The sequence below is a fragment of the Bos javanicus genome, chromosome 1 (assembly GCF_032452875.1).
Source record: "Bos javanicus breed banteng chromosome 1, ARS-OSU_banteng_1.0, whole genome shotgun sequence".
In the NCBI taxonomy this organism is placed as follows: Eukaryota; Metazoa; Chordata; class Mammalia; order Artiodactyla; family Bovidae; genus Bos; species Bos javanicus.
The window spans coordinates 43,131,646-43,146,814 of NC_083868.1; the positions used below are offsets into that span (position 1 = coordinate 43,131,646).

Sequence of the window (15,169 nt, forward strand, 5' to 3'; positions counted from 1 at the left end):
TTATACATCAAGTGAAACAATCCAAGCCTTTGTATTCCAAAGAAAAAAGCCTTCGAAGGAGAGAATGACCTTAGCTACTCTGAAATACACTAAAACTACAACACATATTCAGTACCGGGGTTTATTAAGGAAGGAATCTACTGGTGAGGCTCAGGAGTTGGGTTCTGACTGAGCTTCCTCAGTGCACGTGAAAGATGGGTATTAGAGTAGCAGTTAGGTAACTCTGGGGTAACAAGAAGCAAAGATATTGTTTAAAATAAAAATCAAAAAATGTCATGTTGGTCATTAATTTAAAAATCCCATTCCCCAAAGAACGTTATGCTTGTTCACCTAGCTTTTGTACCATCCACAAAACGTGCTGAAAGGCAGTGAAACTTCAAGAGTTAGGAAGAGGCAGAAAACTGAGTAATCAGCCATTTCACAGGCAATAATCTACTGAAGAGTAACATTGGATTTAAGTCTGAAGCTAACTTAATTATTTTATATAGAACATAAACATCCACAGCCATTAAATGACTTTACGAAAACTAGCCATGTTGGGGCTTCCCTGGTGTCCAGTGGAAGTCCACTGGCTGACTTCAAGCAGCCAATCCACGGGGAAGGGGTTCGATCCCTAGCAGGGGAACTAAGACCCCACGTGCCATGTGGCACTGCCAAAAGATAAAAAACAGGAACAAAAAACTAGCCACGTTAGCAATGATACATAATATTATCATAATACATGATAAGTATCATAATACATGATACTTTGAAAACAGGTCTTAAAACTGAAACATTAAAAAATTGTCTCATTTTCTAGTGGGGGTATCCCACATTTTCTAGAAGAAAAAAAAGAGACCCAAACAATAGACATAAAGACAGGCCTTCAGAGCAACAATGCACTTCCCTCAGAAAATCACAGTAATCCTCATTCAGAATCCTGTAGTGCTTTTTATCCTAAGGTACTGAAATTTAATCAACTCAGACACTATACACAACTCTGAGTCTCTTCTCATTTTTTATTTTTTAAAAAAGACAGATTTAGGATTTCGTAAGAAATTACTGTTACATTTTTTTTTTAATCTGTCAAGTACTACAGTAATGGAATAAATAAATAAGATTTTTTTTAAGTTCAATGTTTATAGACATATTTATAAAAAAATGACTGAATTAGAAGACATTAAATAATGCTGACACACCAGGAGGGGTTTAGGCAAGGAAAGGCACATCATTCCACCACAAGAGATAAAGACCAGTCGGAAGTTAATGACCAGCCAAAGCTTTAGGTCTTGTGGTAGTTTTCCTAGCTCTGGAGGGTCATTACGGTGGAACCTTCTTTATGGTACTTAGCTGAAATAAACAGCAGTTGGAAAATTTTACTTGGTGACCTCAATGTATCATTTAAAAGAAAGCACTCTTGTAATATGTCTGGTGTGTGAGGAGGGAAGGAACAAAAATCCAAAAAGGTTTGCTGATACTGGAAATCCTATTGACATATTAAAGATTTTTTTAAAAAAGGTAAAATAAGGTTAATCGTCTTGACTGGCTGAAATGGAATTTTTGTAGTTAACAAAGTTAAAATTCCACGTAAACACTCCCTTTCTTTTAAACAGACAGTGTACAGATAAAAAAACTGCAGTATTTCACTTCAGATGAAACTATATGCCAATATTTAGGGAAAAGGATCTTAGATGATTTCCTTATTTTAGATAGCCTAAGTCCTTGAAGACAGCACTATATCTCTGGCTGACTGGCTGTCTACAATAGCAAAGCGAATATAAGTTTTGACAATGATAAGAGGTTTCCCAAAGAAACTGTAAACAGATACAGTTACATTACTGAAAAGTCTAATAGACGTTAGCAGAACTTGCTATGGGTCAACCTCCTACTACCAATTTTCCTCACAAATTTGTGCCAAGACTCTACCCATTTTTCTCTGTCTGGATTCTGAACCTAGATTAGTTTGACTAAAAGATGGAATCGCCCAGGTTCCATTTAAATTTTAGTTGTGTTGAGAAACAACTGTCTGCATGAATAAATAAAATGGGTTTTCAGGATAAAATGGTATATCCACACAAAAAAAGTTAAATTAAAAACAATTCAGGGGGAGGTAACGGACAATATTAATATAAAAAAAAAATCATAAAAATGGCAACTGTAAAGCAGGCAGCTTCCCACTCATGCCACACGATATGCCTTCATTAAGGTGTACTCTTTCCGGTTGGTATGAGCAGCCCAGATGAAGAGAGCAGAAGCCATGAACTGTAAGGGAGCTGACACGCAAGCCAGGCAGAAGGACCATCCGAATTCACCAGACACGTTCTCAGGCAGCTCCAGTTTCTGGTGGAGTAGTTCAATTCCAGCAACGTAACAACTCACTGAGCCCAGTGTACACAGACCTTGGAGGAAAATTTAGGAGAAAAAAAACAACATAGCTAGATAAGAGCATGATAAAAGGCAGTGACATGTGATCCCTAAGGCGACAAAGAGGTAAAACTAAGTTTGAAGAACAGACCCACCTGCAAGGAGATGGAGAATGCCTGTGGCGATGGTGGGATACAAGCTTCGGCAGATACAAGCACAAAGTCCAATCAAAGCCCCAAAGCACATCAAACCCAGACTAACAAAAGGTAAAAGGAACTGGCAACGCCAAAGATCTGATTTCAAAGGAGAGAGAGAGACAGTAATGAAATGTTACCATTTCAGTTTTCTCACAATGGCAATTTCTTTCATATTCTATTAGAACTTTTCTCAAAAAGGTGAGAATGGGGTACTTTGATATTGAGGCTTTTTTCCTAAAGCACATTGTTCAAAACAGTGCTAACTTTCTTCTGACAAAAGCAAAAAGACACTAATAGTTAACTATTACTGAGGGCTTCCTATGTATCAGGCACTGTTCTATACATGCTTTGTGTATTAAACCTCCCAACACCCCTATGAAGAAGGTACTATTACCTCCATTTTATAAATGAGGAAACTAAAAGAAGATAACTTGTACAAGGTAACACAGTAAGTGGAAGAACCAGACTGGAAGCAAAACCTTCTGGTTCTACATACATACTTAAGTCCTTATAGGATCTCAAGGCAGGAATAACAAGTAAATGAATAGTGATTATAAAAGACCTGTTAAAAGAATATACACAAAGCACAAAGCAGAGGATCTAGTATATACCAGGCACTCAAAAAATGGCAGTTTTAATTATCATAAAGTCCCTCAACAACATTGGGAAAAAAGCTGATGACTTTCCAAAGCACCCCGTTACCTTTTCAAACTATGTTAATTATTATCAATGTAGGAACATCAACTCTGAATCAAATTTTACCTTTTAGGGCTAGTTTTACTTTCTGGCACTACATCAACGTCTTTTTTCTAACTTCCCTTCAAACTCTGTTAGTAACAAACTTCCTATGCATTGACAATGCAAAATTGAATACTTGCCATTTATTCAACATCCCCTCTCATGAAACGGTCATTCTTCCGGGCAGGTTCCAGTAACTCTAATAGCCTAGAGACTAGGTCCAAATCTGAAGATAGTATTTCCCAGGCAGCCTGACCATCAAGGAACAGAATGCTCTTAATAAGCACTTTCATTTTTGACATCTACACTTTTGATACCACCACCTAAGACTAGATCAATAGTTTTGGGAGGCCTGACACTTAAGTTGACTCATGTAAAGCTTGCAGTCAACTTTTTTCACATATCCCTAGCTGAACACAGAAAAAATGAAGTGTTTAACTTAAATATAGACATTTATATTTATTCCTATAAATTTCCTCTTTAAACAGGCCTATTAATAACATCTTTTTGTGAGTATAGATTCTGTCACCCAGTGTATTAGCTGCTCAACTCCATATCTGCAATTTGTTAAGTACATATCTAACTTCTAAAATATATTATCAAGAGGACAGAGTTTGTTGGGATAACATTAAAGATCTTATTTCAAGTTGACACAATGTACAATGTCATCTTGTTCCAAAATCAGAGTTCAACAAAAGACATATAAAGTTATTTTCCTTTTTTCCCAACAAAGTACTCACAGGTCCGAAGCAGATCAATCCCACTATTGTGGTTTCCAGGCTCAACAAATTTCTCCATGAACTGCTCATTTAGTGTGAAACTCATGCATTTTGTGACCATATCAAATGACTCTGTAATAAGAAAAATGATTGCTTGTTGCGTTTTTGCTTGTTTTACTTTTAAACATTTAACAAAAATCTGTAATTATTCTCTGAAATAAAAGGTGATGTGGAAAAATGTTCTCAGGAGAGCACCCTCTTTGGCCCTGAGTGACACACAGGACGGACTAATGCCCAAGAGACCAACAGTTCTCAGCCGCAGGTGTGACATAGGTACAGGAAGGCAAAAAAAAAAAAAAAGGAGTAAAATGAATGAGAATAGACAGTAAGATGACTATGAAGGAGGAGGGGACAAAGAATAAAATAGAAACTTTGATCCTTCTCCCCCAAACCTATTCCATCAGTCTTGTTCCCCATCTCAGGTAAACAATAATTTCATCCTTCTCATTCCTCAGACCAGAAACTTCATAGAGTCATTCTTGCCCATAAGCGTTTCATCAGGAAATCCCACAGGCTCTACCTTCAACATTTATCTAGGATCAGGCACTGCGCTCAGTACTACCACCCTGATCTGAGGCGTAACCATCTTTCACATGAACTGGTTCAACAGCCTCTTAAGTCTCCTGGCTTCCGTCTTGCCCAGCCACCTGTCTGTTTTCAACACATCTGCCTAGGTGACCAGATTATCTTTGCTCTGCACAAAGCCCCACAATGGCTCCATCACACTCAGAGTAATATCCAAAGTCCTCATCACACCTACAGAATCCTGCCTGATTTGCCCTACTCCCACTCCCAGAATACATCTCTGACAGTCTACCCAACTCTCCCCAGCCCCCTCCCTTCCAGCCTAGGGAAGTCCATGCTGGTTCTTGAGTATTTCAGGCATGCTCCCACCACAGGGCCCTTAGAGTTGTTCCGTCCATTCTAAATGAGTCTCCTTATTTCCACAATTACCCACAGGGTCAACTCCTTCACCTTTATCAAGTCTTTACTCAAGTGGTGTTTTCCTGCTGCAGCCTATCCTGCCTTTACTATTGAAGAACATAACTTATATGCCCACCAACATCCCCTTCCCTATGTACTTTCAAATCCCCTTTATTTTACTCTATTTTTCATAGCACATCACCTTCTACTACATAATTATTTATTCTGTTGATACTGTTATACCCATTTGTTGTTTATTGCCAGTCAGCTCTTATTAGAATGTTAGCTCCCCAGGACTAGGGATTTTTGTTTTTTTCCTAACGTACACCTAGCTCCTAGGCCCTGAACATGAAAGTGTGCAATAAATATTTGTTGACTGAATAATAAATGATTGCTAAGATTCAAGTATCAAGTGTTCCTATGCTCTCATAAATAGAACTGAACATTTTAAATAAAATTCAACCAACTTTCACTCTTTCCGATCACTTTCTTTTTTGTATAAAATCACACTATCATCCTTCTGATGTACAGTATTTTGAGCCTGTTGTGCTGTGATTTGAATACAATGCTCCCCACCAACAGGCCAACAGAACTAGTCATAAATGGAAACAAATTTATAAAGCTGTTACTTGCAAAGAACTCTAAAGCTTCCATCTTAACAACTAGAAATTAAAAATTTTCAATGCTAAGAATGCTTACAAAATAAACCTGAGAGGTATTTCTTAATTTTTTTTTATTCTCATAATGCATATTTTTAACCTAAAAACTCCATCAAGATTGTTGTCAACAGGTCTTAAACAAGGAGATTTAAACACAGAGTTGGCCAAATTAAATCCTCAAGATTTAGAGGGCAAATGATATCTACTAAAACACAACTACATATAAATGACTATTAATTCATATGTGTTGACTTGATTTTGGATACTAGTACTTTTAACAATTACCAAGTATTTAAAATCTTCCAAAGTACTTTACTAATTATTTTCTCATGACATGTGTGAGATTAATACAACTATTTCAATGTGTGGTTAAATAAATACAAAGATTAAAAATGGCTTTCTCCAAGATAAGGACAATTACTCATTCAACCAATATTAATGAGTACAATGGTAATTAATTAATGGAAACTGAGGAGAGAAGGTGATAGGGAAAAAGAAATACATAAGATTTATTTCTTTGGGAAAAGAAAGAACCCACAGACACTCTTGTACATAACTGGCCATCATCGTATCACTTTCTCTATTATTGAGTAGCCATTGCAGAAGACGCAAGAGATGTGAGCTCAATTCCTGGGTAGCGAAGAACACCTAGAGTAGGAAATGGGAACCCCCTCCAGTATTCTTGCCCAGAAAATACTATGGAGAGAGGAGCATGGCGGGCTACAGTCCACGGGGTCACAAAGAGTCGCCCACAATGCAGTGTGTGCGCGTGCACGCGCACACACACGCAAACACACACACACACAAAGGAGACAAAAAGTTAAAATAAGACAAATACCTGTCCTTTCTGGCGGGCTATACCAGTACGTGTTTTGGGGTATAGTGATACACCGTCTCCACAATCCCACTGTGCCATTATATCGGAAAAGTGCATCACTGTAAGTCTTTTCATCTGCCTCATCACTAGCAAAGTCATTCCAGATGCTTTTGTTCAAATCGCTGGAATTTTCTTGAACTGGACTCCGATACTCATACCAGAAGTCTGTGCCAATTGAGGCTGCCATGTAGATGGTAGAAATGAGGCTAAGTACACAAGCAATTACAAACGCTGTAGCAAAACGGTTATCCATTCTGGCATTCAGACTGCTCTGTTTAGAAGTTGAAAGAGAAGAAAAGTTAGACTTCAAGGACAAGTACAGATTTTGAAAGGAATTACGTCAAAATCACCCTTTACCCTATTCCCCATCCCATGGCTCTTTAAAGTAATGTATAATCGTTAATGAATTAAAAAAAAAAAAAAAAGAAGCAAGCATGTTTTTAATTAAGTTCAAAACAAAACTCATTATCATGAAAGTACTTATTGAATGCTCACATACCCAGGATGCTACGGAGACAGAAGTCTTGTTCTCTAGTCTATCACCTGCACACTAAAACAGACAACACTGAAATGGACATACACATTACAGATACAAACAGCAGACATGCCCAAAGTCAGCAATGTACCTTGCATACATTTTTAATGACAGACTGCAGAGCATTAAGTGTTCTGGGTCTGAGTGTGAAAAAGGCATAGGAAAAGGAAGCAGAGGAAATCGGCTCCTCCCAGTTTCCTCTGAACAGGGAAACCTTTTAAAACAAGGTAAAGAAACAGTAAGGAACTATTTAGAAGACAGCTGAAAATGTCTGTTAGCCCAGAGAGAAAGGTTGTTTCAGGCGCACGGAGGAGCAAAGAGAATAATAATATGCAGTAATGCTAGATACCAATCTGCCCCTAATCCATTAAAGCTAAGCCAAGCTCCCTTCCGCTGTCAAAGTCTTCACTCCTTCCTACCTACTCGCCCCGTTCCTTATACTTTTGAACCTTCTTATCTGCAAACTAAAAGATCCTCAGCCGGAAGGAAAACTCTGAATTAGGCAAATATTAACACTCCAAAGGCGTGGACTGGGCTGAATGGCAATAGTAAATGGCCGCAACACAATGACTCAAGGCGGATCAAGCTGAGTCAAATACTGCAAATATATACCATGAACCGCGCCAAACACCTTAAAAAGGAGCTCGAAAACAAGCTCGCAAACTGGGGTTGCTGAGTTTGGAAAATGGCAAGTGACTCAGGAGAGATCAGAGCAATCACAATCGTTAACGATGATAACTCCAGAAGTTGGGTTTGTATTTTTATTTTTTTAATTCTTTTTCATCCTGATGCTCTCAAATGACCTTAAAAGGTCCCGAGCACCAGGAGCGGCGGTTCTCCCAGGCCGGACGCCTGGAGCTGTCACCTCGCGGGTCGCACCCTGGGGCTGGGGGTGGTCGAGACGAGCGGGCGGGCTCTGGGGCGGGGCAGCCCTGAGCGGTCCCCGGCCAGGGGCCCCAGATACCCGAGAAGGCCCCTCCCCGGAACAATCAGCCAAGGGAAAAGCCCGGCGATAACCCCCCACTCAGGACCCACACGGTCCGGGCCGCGCCCAGGGAGGGGGCCCCCTCTTCAAACTGCTGGAAACCTCGAACGACTACACGACCCCCGCCCAGCGACGTCGGCCCCGCTCACTCACCGCCCATCCTCCTGCTCCGCCAGCTTCGCCCTCAAGCTCAAACCACAGCACCCTACTCTCTCCGCGCCTCCTCTGACGCACTTCCCTGCAGAGCCCGCCCCCTCCATAACTCCCGCGCCTCCGCCTCCGCCTCCACCCCGGGCCGGGCCTGGCCCCGGAGCCGAGGGGACTTGTGGGAGTTGTAGGAGGGACAGAGGAAAAGCTGCGGGGGGCGGCAGACGGCATTCCTGGCGCAGGGCGCGGCGCATTGTGGGAGATGTAGTTCAGCTTCCGAGGTGCGCAGAAGGGAGGTCTGAGCTGATTGTTTCTTATATTTTACTACGAAGGTCCACCGAGTAAGGGGAGGTGTTTCGGGTCACTACGGATCATTAATTGTGACTAATGTGACTCAGATTTTTCCAGTTGTGCTTTCCCTACCACCACCCTAATTGTGAAACAACAATGCGATTATCCTTTTAAAATATTAACCCAATAATTTTAAAACTCTCCTACAGGCTCATTCCCATTGCACCAGGTAGTCTTTCTGGTTTTATGGCTTAAGTTTAGACTAAGAAGGATGTAACCTGACAGAGTCCCTTGGACTGCAAGGAGATCCATCCAACCAGTCAATCCTAAAGGAAATCAATCCTGAATATTCTTTGTAAGGACTGATGCTGAGCTTGAATCTCCAATACTTTAGCCACCTGATGTGAAGAACTGACTCATTTCCAAAGACCCTGATGCTGGGAAATATTGAAGGCGGGAGGAAAAGGGGAAGACAGAGGATGAGATGGTTGGATGGCATCACCGACTCAATGGACATGAGGTTAGTAAACTCAGGGAGTTGGTGCAATGGCACCCCACTCCAGTACTCTTGCCTGGAAAATCCCATGGGCGGAGCATCCTGGTAGGCTGCTGTCTGTGGGGTCACACGGAGTCGGACACTACTGAAGTGACTTAGCAGCAGCAGCAGCAGGGAATTGGTGATGGACAGGAAGGCCTGGCATGCTGCAGTCCATGGGGGTCGCAAAAAGTCTGACATAACTGAGAGACTGAACTGAACTGAACCTGACAGAAGGCATCCAAATAGAATGTAATGAAATTCTTCAGGTTTCACATGATTTTTGGCTGCTTTCTCTTAAAGGCAAATAATGTTTTCTCTTTATTGTAGTAAAGCTTCCTTTTTAAATAAATTGGTTAAAATATTAATACTAAGCATCTCAGATATGTCAAAAAAAGTGAATATTTTTTAAATTTAGTATGAAAAAGACTGAATTTTGTAGAACATTGCATTAAGTGGATAAGGTCATGAATGACCTCAGAGATTGCAGGTGACTTTACCACAAGGGGCAGCAGAGGATGAGGTGTTTGGTTGGCATCATCTGCTCAGTGGACATGAATTTGAGCAAACTGGGGGAGATAGTGAAAAACAGGGAAGCCTGATGCTGAAGTCCATTGAGTCCAAAGAGTTGGACACAACTTAAGCGACTGAACAACAAGAAGTAGGGCACAGAGGCAACGAAAGGATTCTAAGCCTTCAAGTACTGCATAGAAATCCACAAACAAGAAACAGCGACGTCTCTTTATTGACCCATGTGCACCCAAGAATGTGCTCTGAGAACAGCAAATGTCAGATTTCTCAGCAGATACCTACAGAGACTGGACTTGCCAGGTGGCTCAATAGTAAAGAATCTGCATGCAATGCAGGAAATGTAGGTTCAATCCCTGGGTTGGGAACATACCCTAGAGAAGGAAATGGCAATCCATTCCAGTATTCATACCTGGGAAACCTCATGGACAGAGGAGCCTGACAAGCTACAGACCATGGAGTCTCAAAAGAGTCAGACTCAGCCTATGTACCAAACAACAACCTACAGAAACAGCCAACTCAAGGACCAGCAGGACTCTCAAACACTTCCTCATCCCCCAAATCCCTTTGAATTTGGCCACAGCACAGGGAAAAGGTAGGAGCCCCAATCTGATACTAAATTTCTACCACCCTGATAGACTGAAGGTGTATCATTTGTTTTTCTATTTTTAGCCTTATTTCTTTTGCCAGAATTGGTGAACTGATATTCACATCCAGTACATAATTAAAATAAGGTAATAGCCAAATATAATATTCAAAATTACCGGATTTTCATGTAGGATATCGGATCAAAGGAGAAGTTTGTTAGAGGTACCAACTAGAGAAAATGGTGGAGGTGCTCAGGCAAATTGTTAATGCATAATAAAACTCCTCAATGCATTTTTTCACCAGGAAATGTTTTCATCCACTGGCTTCATTAGAAATTCCCTACCTTCTTTCTCCAGTGAAATGGAACTATCTCTCTAGAGAAGTTACATGGTAAATAAAACCAGGTCAAAGAGAAGTTTGAAAAAGGAAAAGGAAGACACTGCCTCAGTTCACAAACAAGGAAACTGAGCCCAGGGAACAACTGACTTCAAGCTTGAATACTGGGGTGAGCTGACTAGTTTTGTGACATTAGAGAATTTACTTAATCTCTTTAAGTCTCAGTTTATTTTTATCTAAATTATGATGTTGACGATAGCACCTATTCCATGTGATCATTGTGAGAATTAAATGAGAAAATACATATAAAATACCCAGTCTAGAGCCTGGGGCATACTAGACAATTGCTGAACTATTAGTATTTGCAAATATTTGTTCAACACCTATAATCTTTGAATAGGGGCAATATAAACACCTCTTTAAAGCTCTCAGTTCCCCTGGAGGCCGGAAGTAAGCCGTTTGTGTTGGTCCCTGCTCACTTCAGAAGGTTTAGCAACACTGTTTGTTGTTGTTTGTTGTTTAGTTGCTCAGTCGTGTCTGACTCTTTGTGACCCTAGCCCACCAGCTCCTGTGTCCATGGGATTTCCCAGGCAAGACCATTTCCAACCTCTGGACCAACTTCCAAATGGCTAAGAAGGATGCCAGGACCAGATTTTAGGCATCCTCGCTCAGCTTCACTCAGGAGATTCCCAGGCTGGGCTCATGGCATATGAAAGTCCTCATGATTCAGGAGATGGATGTATCTGGAGAGACCTTCAAAGGAGGATGACGCTTTCATCTATCAAATCTGCAGAATGCCTAGAAAACACAACACATTTCAGTCAGCAGTTTAGCATGGACCTGGGAGTGTCTGCACACTTGAGGTTGTGACCTTCCTGCCCACTCAGCCCAGAGGACTTGAACCACTCCATCACACCCAGTACCACCAAGCACACAACCATGTTTCTGGCCTATCTTTACATCTTGGGGTTTCTGTCTTCTATCTGTGCTTGCTGCTCATGTGAATAAGCAAAATAAATACTTAATAAATTCATGCAGTTAAATTTGTTTTCATTTCATACTGCACTGTTTGGGAAATGGTAGCTTGCCTGATGTATTTTCACATAAAGATGATTTAGTGCAACCAAGTACAGATTATGAAATTTAGATTTAAAAGCAAAGTTGGGCTAGTCCTCTGGCTTAATTTGTTAAGGATGGTTCTAGTTTCAGCAAGAAGATATTGTAATTACACTCTACTTTAAATAAACCAAAAATCTAGTTATGTAGATATTATAACTTGTTTTTATTATGTGCTTACAAAAACAACTCTTTATGTGAGAATTCCCTCCAATACAAAACTCCCTAATACACTTAAATATTACTTTTAATTGTACTTTTTTAAGGAATTAAAAACTATATTAAGCAAAATATACATTCCTTATATTTTTCTCATATAGTTTTGTCCTGATTGTTTTCATTATGAACTTTGGAGTGCAGAAAGAAGGAAAATAGAAAAATATCAAGTTCTGGGCTCTAATCAATAGTGATCCTCAAACAGATGTATCAATCTTTGAATTTCTTTGTACCAATTCACTATAGAACAATGCAAAGTTAATCAAGGACAAGGCAAATAAAAAGTGTGTCCAAAATAGCTCTTTCCTTTTAGTAATTCCTGTCAGATGTTACACAGAAGAACAAAACAAACTATAGCTGTTCAGATATCCATGTTTCTGAAGGACAGAGAATGGACCATGTGTAAATGAGAAGTTTAATTTGTCCTTTATTTTAAAATCATCAATGTGAATCTTTGGTAGATAACCTCTTTCTGGGCCCCAGTGTCCTCATTAGTTAAATGGCTGTACTAGATGATCACTAATGTCACTTAAAGCTGTATAATTTATGAATCATAATTCTGCTAGAAGAAAATGGTTGCTATAGGTCCACAGAATTGCAGTTTCACTGGAAAATGCATGTATTCTATACCTCCAGCTAAAGTAAAATACAAGACAGAGAGAGTGGGAAATGTAGATGGACAAAGAAAAAGGATGAAAGCTGCATGCATGCTGATTAGAAAAGATACAGCAGTTCAGACCTTTGCTATTTCAACAAAATCAGTAATGATGGAAAATGGAAGCTGTTGGAGAAGTTTGTGAAAAATACTTATTCATCGCAGATGATTCAAAACTCAAGCTAATTCAGTCAAGTTCTACAAACACTTATCGACCACCAATTGTATGCCAGACAATATGCTTGGTACCAGAGACACCAGTGTAAATAAATACAGTTTTTGCTGTACACAGCCTAAACCCAGATTAAATCAACAATTATGAAGAAGCCTGAAGTGTAGGTGCCTAGAATACTAAGGTACTACTGTTTAGGTAAATATGAGATACCAAGAGAGAAAAAAATCCAACAAATGAAGTTGGGGATAATAGCAAATAGGTGCCACTTAATTTGCACTAAATATTGCACTAAACTCTCCTGTCAGAATAAAAATAAATAAATAACTCAGTATAAACAGAGATTTTAAACTGGGCTATTTAAATGGTCATACATGTTATGATACTCAAATAAGAAATGGACAAGCAAGTGTTTCTAACAAATGAATATACAATCACTTTATCTGATAAGATTTATCAAAAACAAATAGTTTGCTTCATGATCTTTGCCATTTACCCTGGGACAAATCAGTACAGCATATATGAAGAGATTTCTTTCTACTGGACCATCTGCTACGTAATCTAGTGAATCCTAACTAATATGGGGGTCAGAATGGTTGATAGAGAAGAAACAGAAGTAATATATCACAGTGCCAGTTGGGGTGGCTGTATTCACACATAACCTCCAATCCACCCATGAAGCAGAGGCTGTAAGTCACAGGTATGGCTGAATGATGATAGTAGATCCACTCGGGCAGATGCCTCAGTGACAAAAACTTACTCTCTCTCCATTTTTAACATTTAAGTAAGTTCTGAACATATCTCAGGAATTAGGACACAGAGTAAGGGAGGGTTTAGAAGTCTAAATTAATTCCTAAAAATTTCTGAGATCCAGGCCAGAAGACTTCTAAGAAGTTCAAACTAAGAGGTGATTTTTAAACTTTTTTAAAAAATTAGCCAAAATAATAACAAACATAATGTATAAAGATGGTTAAGATCTGTGAATTACAACAGTGGCCCTAAACTTTAGTATATTTAAGAATCACTGCTGCTGCTGTTGCTAAGTTGCTTCAGTCATGTCCAACTCTGTGCGACCCCATAGATGGCAGCACACCAGGCTCCCCCATCCCTGGGATTCTCCAGGCAAGAACACTGGAGTGGGTTACCATTTCCTTCTCCAATGCAGGAAAGTGAAAAGAGAAAGTGAAGTCGCTCAGTCATGTCCGACTCTTCACAACCCCATGGACTGTTGCCTACCAGGCTCCTCTGTCCATGGGATTTTCCAGGCAAGAGCACTGGAGTGGGGTGCCATTGCCTTCTCCGAGCCACTCCTAATGACTCTGATTCAATAGCTCTGGGACCAGGTTTAGAAAGCTACAGTTTAGTAGGTATCCCAGGGGACTCTGACATGAGTAATGTGGTCTAGCATCCACAAATTCAAAACAATGACTTTAAGGGGCCAAAAAAAAGACTACAGTTGGATAACTACTATAACCTTGAGGTAGCGGAATGATATCAGATGGTCTCTGCCTTTAAGTTGCTCATGATCAGCTCTGGAGGTCAGACACCAAAAAATTTACCATGTGAGATGAGGTAATAAGTAGTTTACAAGTAGCATTGTGAAAGGTCTTAGAACATACAAAGGTGTAGGCAATAATCTCTGTTATCAGAAAGGATGAGGGAGGGAGTATTTCTTTTCTGGAAAAATAATTCTTAAGAAGTGACATGTGTGCTGTAATTCAGTTACTGATATTCATAGCTTACTCTTTTTTATTTCTGGTCATCGCCTGTTCATACTGCCTCTTCATATGCTTATGGTGTCCAGTGTTGTTTTTGAGTTTTGGTCTATTTGGTTTCTTCATGTTTATTTCAAAGGGCGTTCAAGGTTAAAAATGATCATCATTCAGAACTTATTTAGAACTATGACCTCCCCTACTCTATCTAGTCAGCTTTTATCGTGGGTTCTGTCTTATAACAGCTTTATACTCTTTGAGTTATTAAAAGACCAGTACTATGCTGTTTGGGCTTCCCTGGTGGCTCAGCAGTAAAGAATTTGCCTGTACTGCCGGAGCTGCAGGAGACTCAGTTAGATCTCTCTGAGTCTGGAAGATCCCCTGGATGAGGGCATGGCAACCCAATCCAGTATTTTTGTCTGGAGAATCCCATGGACAGAGGAACCTGACAGAGGAGTCCTTAGGGTCACAGTTGGACATGACTGAAGCAACTTAGCATGCACACTCACAGTATGCAATTTGTTCCCTTTTTTGGCTCAAAACAATTTTCTAACTCAAGTTCCAAGATACTGTTGATCTGTGGTGAGTATTCTCATACTGTAGCATTCTACCACTAATTACCATAATCCAAAGTGACTATATGATAAAGCAAATCATTTTGCCTACAGGTGCTTCAAAGTTTACTGAGGAAGTCAGACTTATTTGAGATAATTGACATCAGCAGGCCAACAAATTTGGAATGCTGAAAGAAAATTTAAGGCTGAAGAATAAATGTACAGTCAAATGTGATCCTCTGGAGTATGAGCCTAAACTCTTTTCCATTGTTATAATTGTAT

General features: G+C 39.8%; 1 protein-coding gene across 6 annotated transcripts; it reads right to left on the reverse strand.

The window, feature by feature from the left end:
* Nucleotides 1–978: 978 nt before the first annotated feature.
* CLDND1 (claudin domain containing 1) lies at nucleotides 979–8,347 on the reverse strand. 6 transcript variants are annotated; one of them, XM_061438595.1, is made up of 6 exons: nucleotides 8,191–8,345; nucleotides 7,017–7,067; nucleotides 6,479–6,788; nucleotides 4,019–4,129; nucleotides 2,499–2,636; nucleotides 979–2,378 (listed from the first exon to the last, which is right to left on the reverse strand). In XM_061438595.1, exons 3-6 carry the CDS (start codon nucleotides 6,768–6,770, stop codon nucleotides 2,158–2,160), a joined length of 762 nt encoding a protein of 253 aa, XP_061294579.1. In that variant the 5' UTR covers nucleotides 6,771–6,788; nucleotides 7,017–7,067; nucleotides 8,191–8,345; the 3' UTR covers nucleotides 979–2,157. The 6 variants fall into 6 exon arrangements, with proteins under 6 accessions (XP_061294579.1, XP_061294797.1, XP_061294880.1 ...); XM_061438813.1 differs by having other exon boundaries at nucleotides 7,017–7,060; nucleotides 8,191–8,312; XM_061438896.1 differs by having other exon boundaries at nucleotides 7,017–7,082; nucleotides 8,191–8,278.
* Nucleotides 8,348–15,169: the final 6,822 nt, after the last annotated feature.

Coding starts and splice junctions, on each gene's coding strand:
- CLDND1 (XM_061438657.1), bottom strand. CDS start 8,297: ATGGAGGGGGCGGGCTCTGCAGGGAAGTGCGTCAGAGGAGGCGCGGAG. Junction 4,130..6,478: donor TAGCCCGCCAGAAAGGACAG/GTATTTGTCTTA, acceptor TTCTTATTACAG/AGTCATTTGATATGGTCACA. Junction 2,379..2,498: donor CATTCTCCATCTCCTTGCAG/GTGGGTCTGTTC, acceptor TTTTCCTCCAAG/GTCTGTGTACACTGGGCTCA.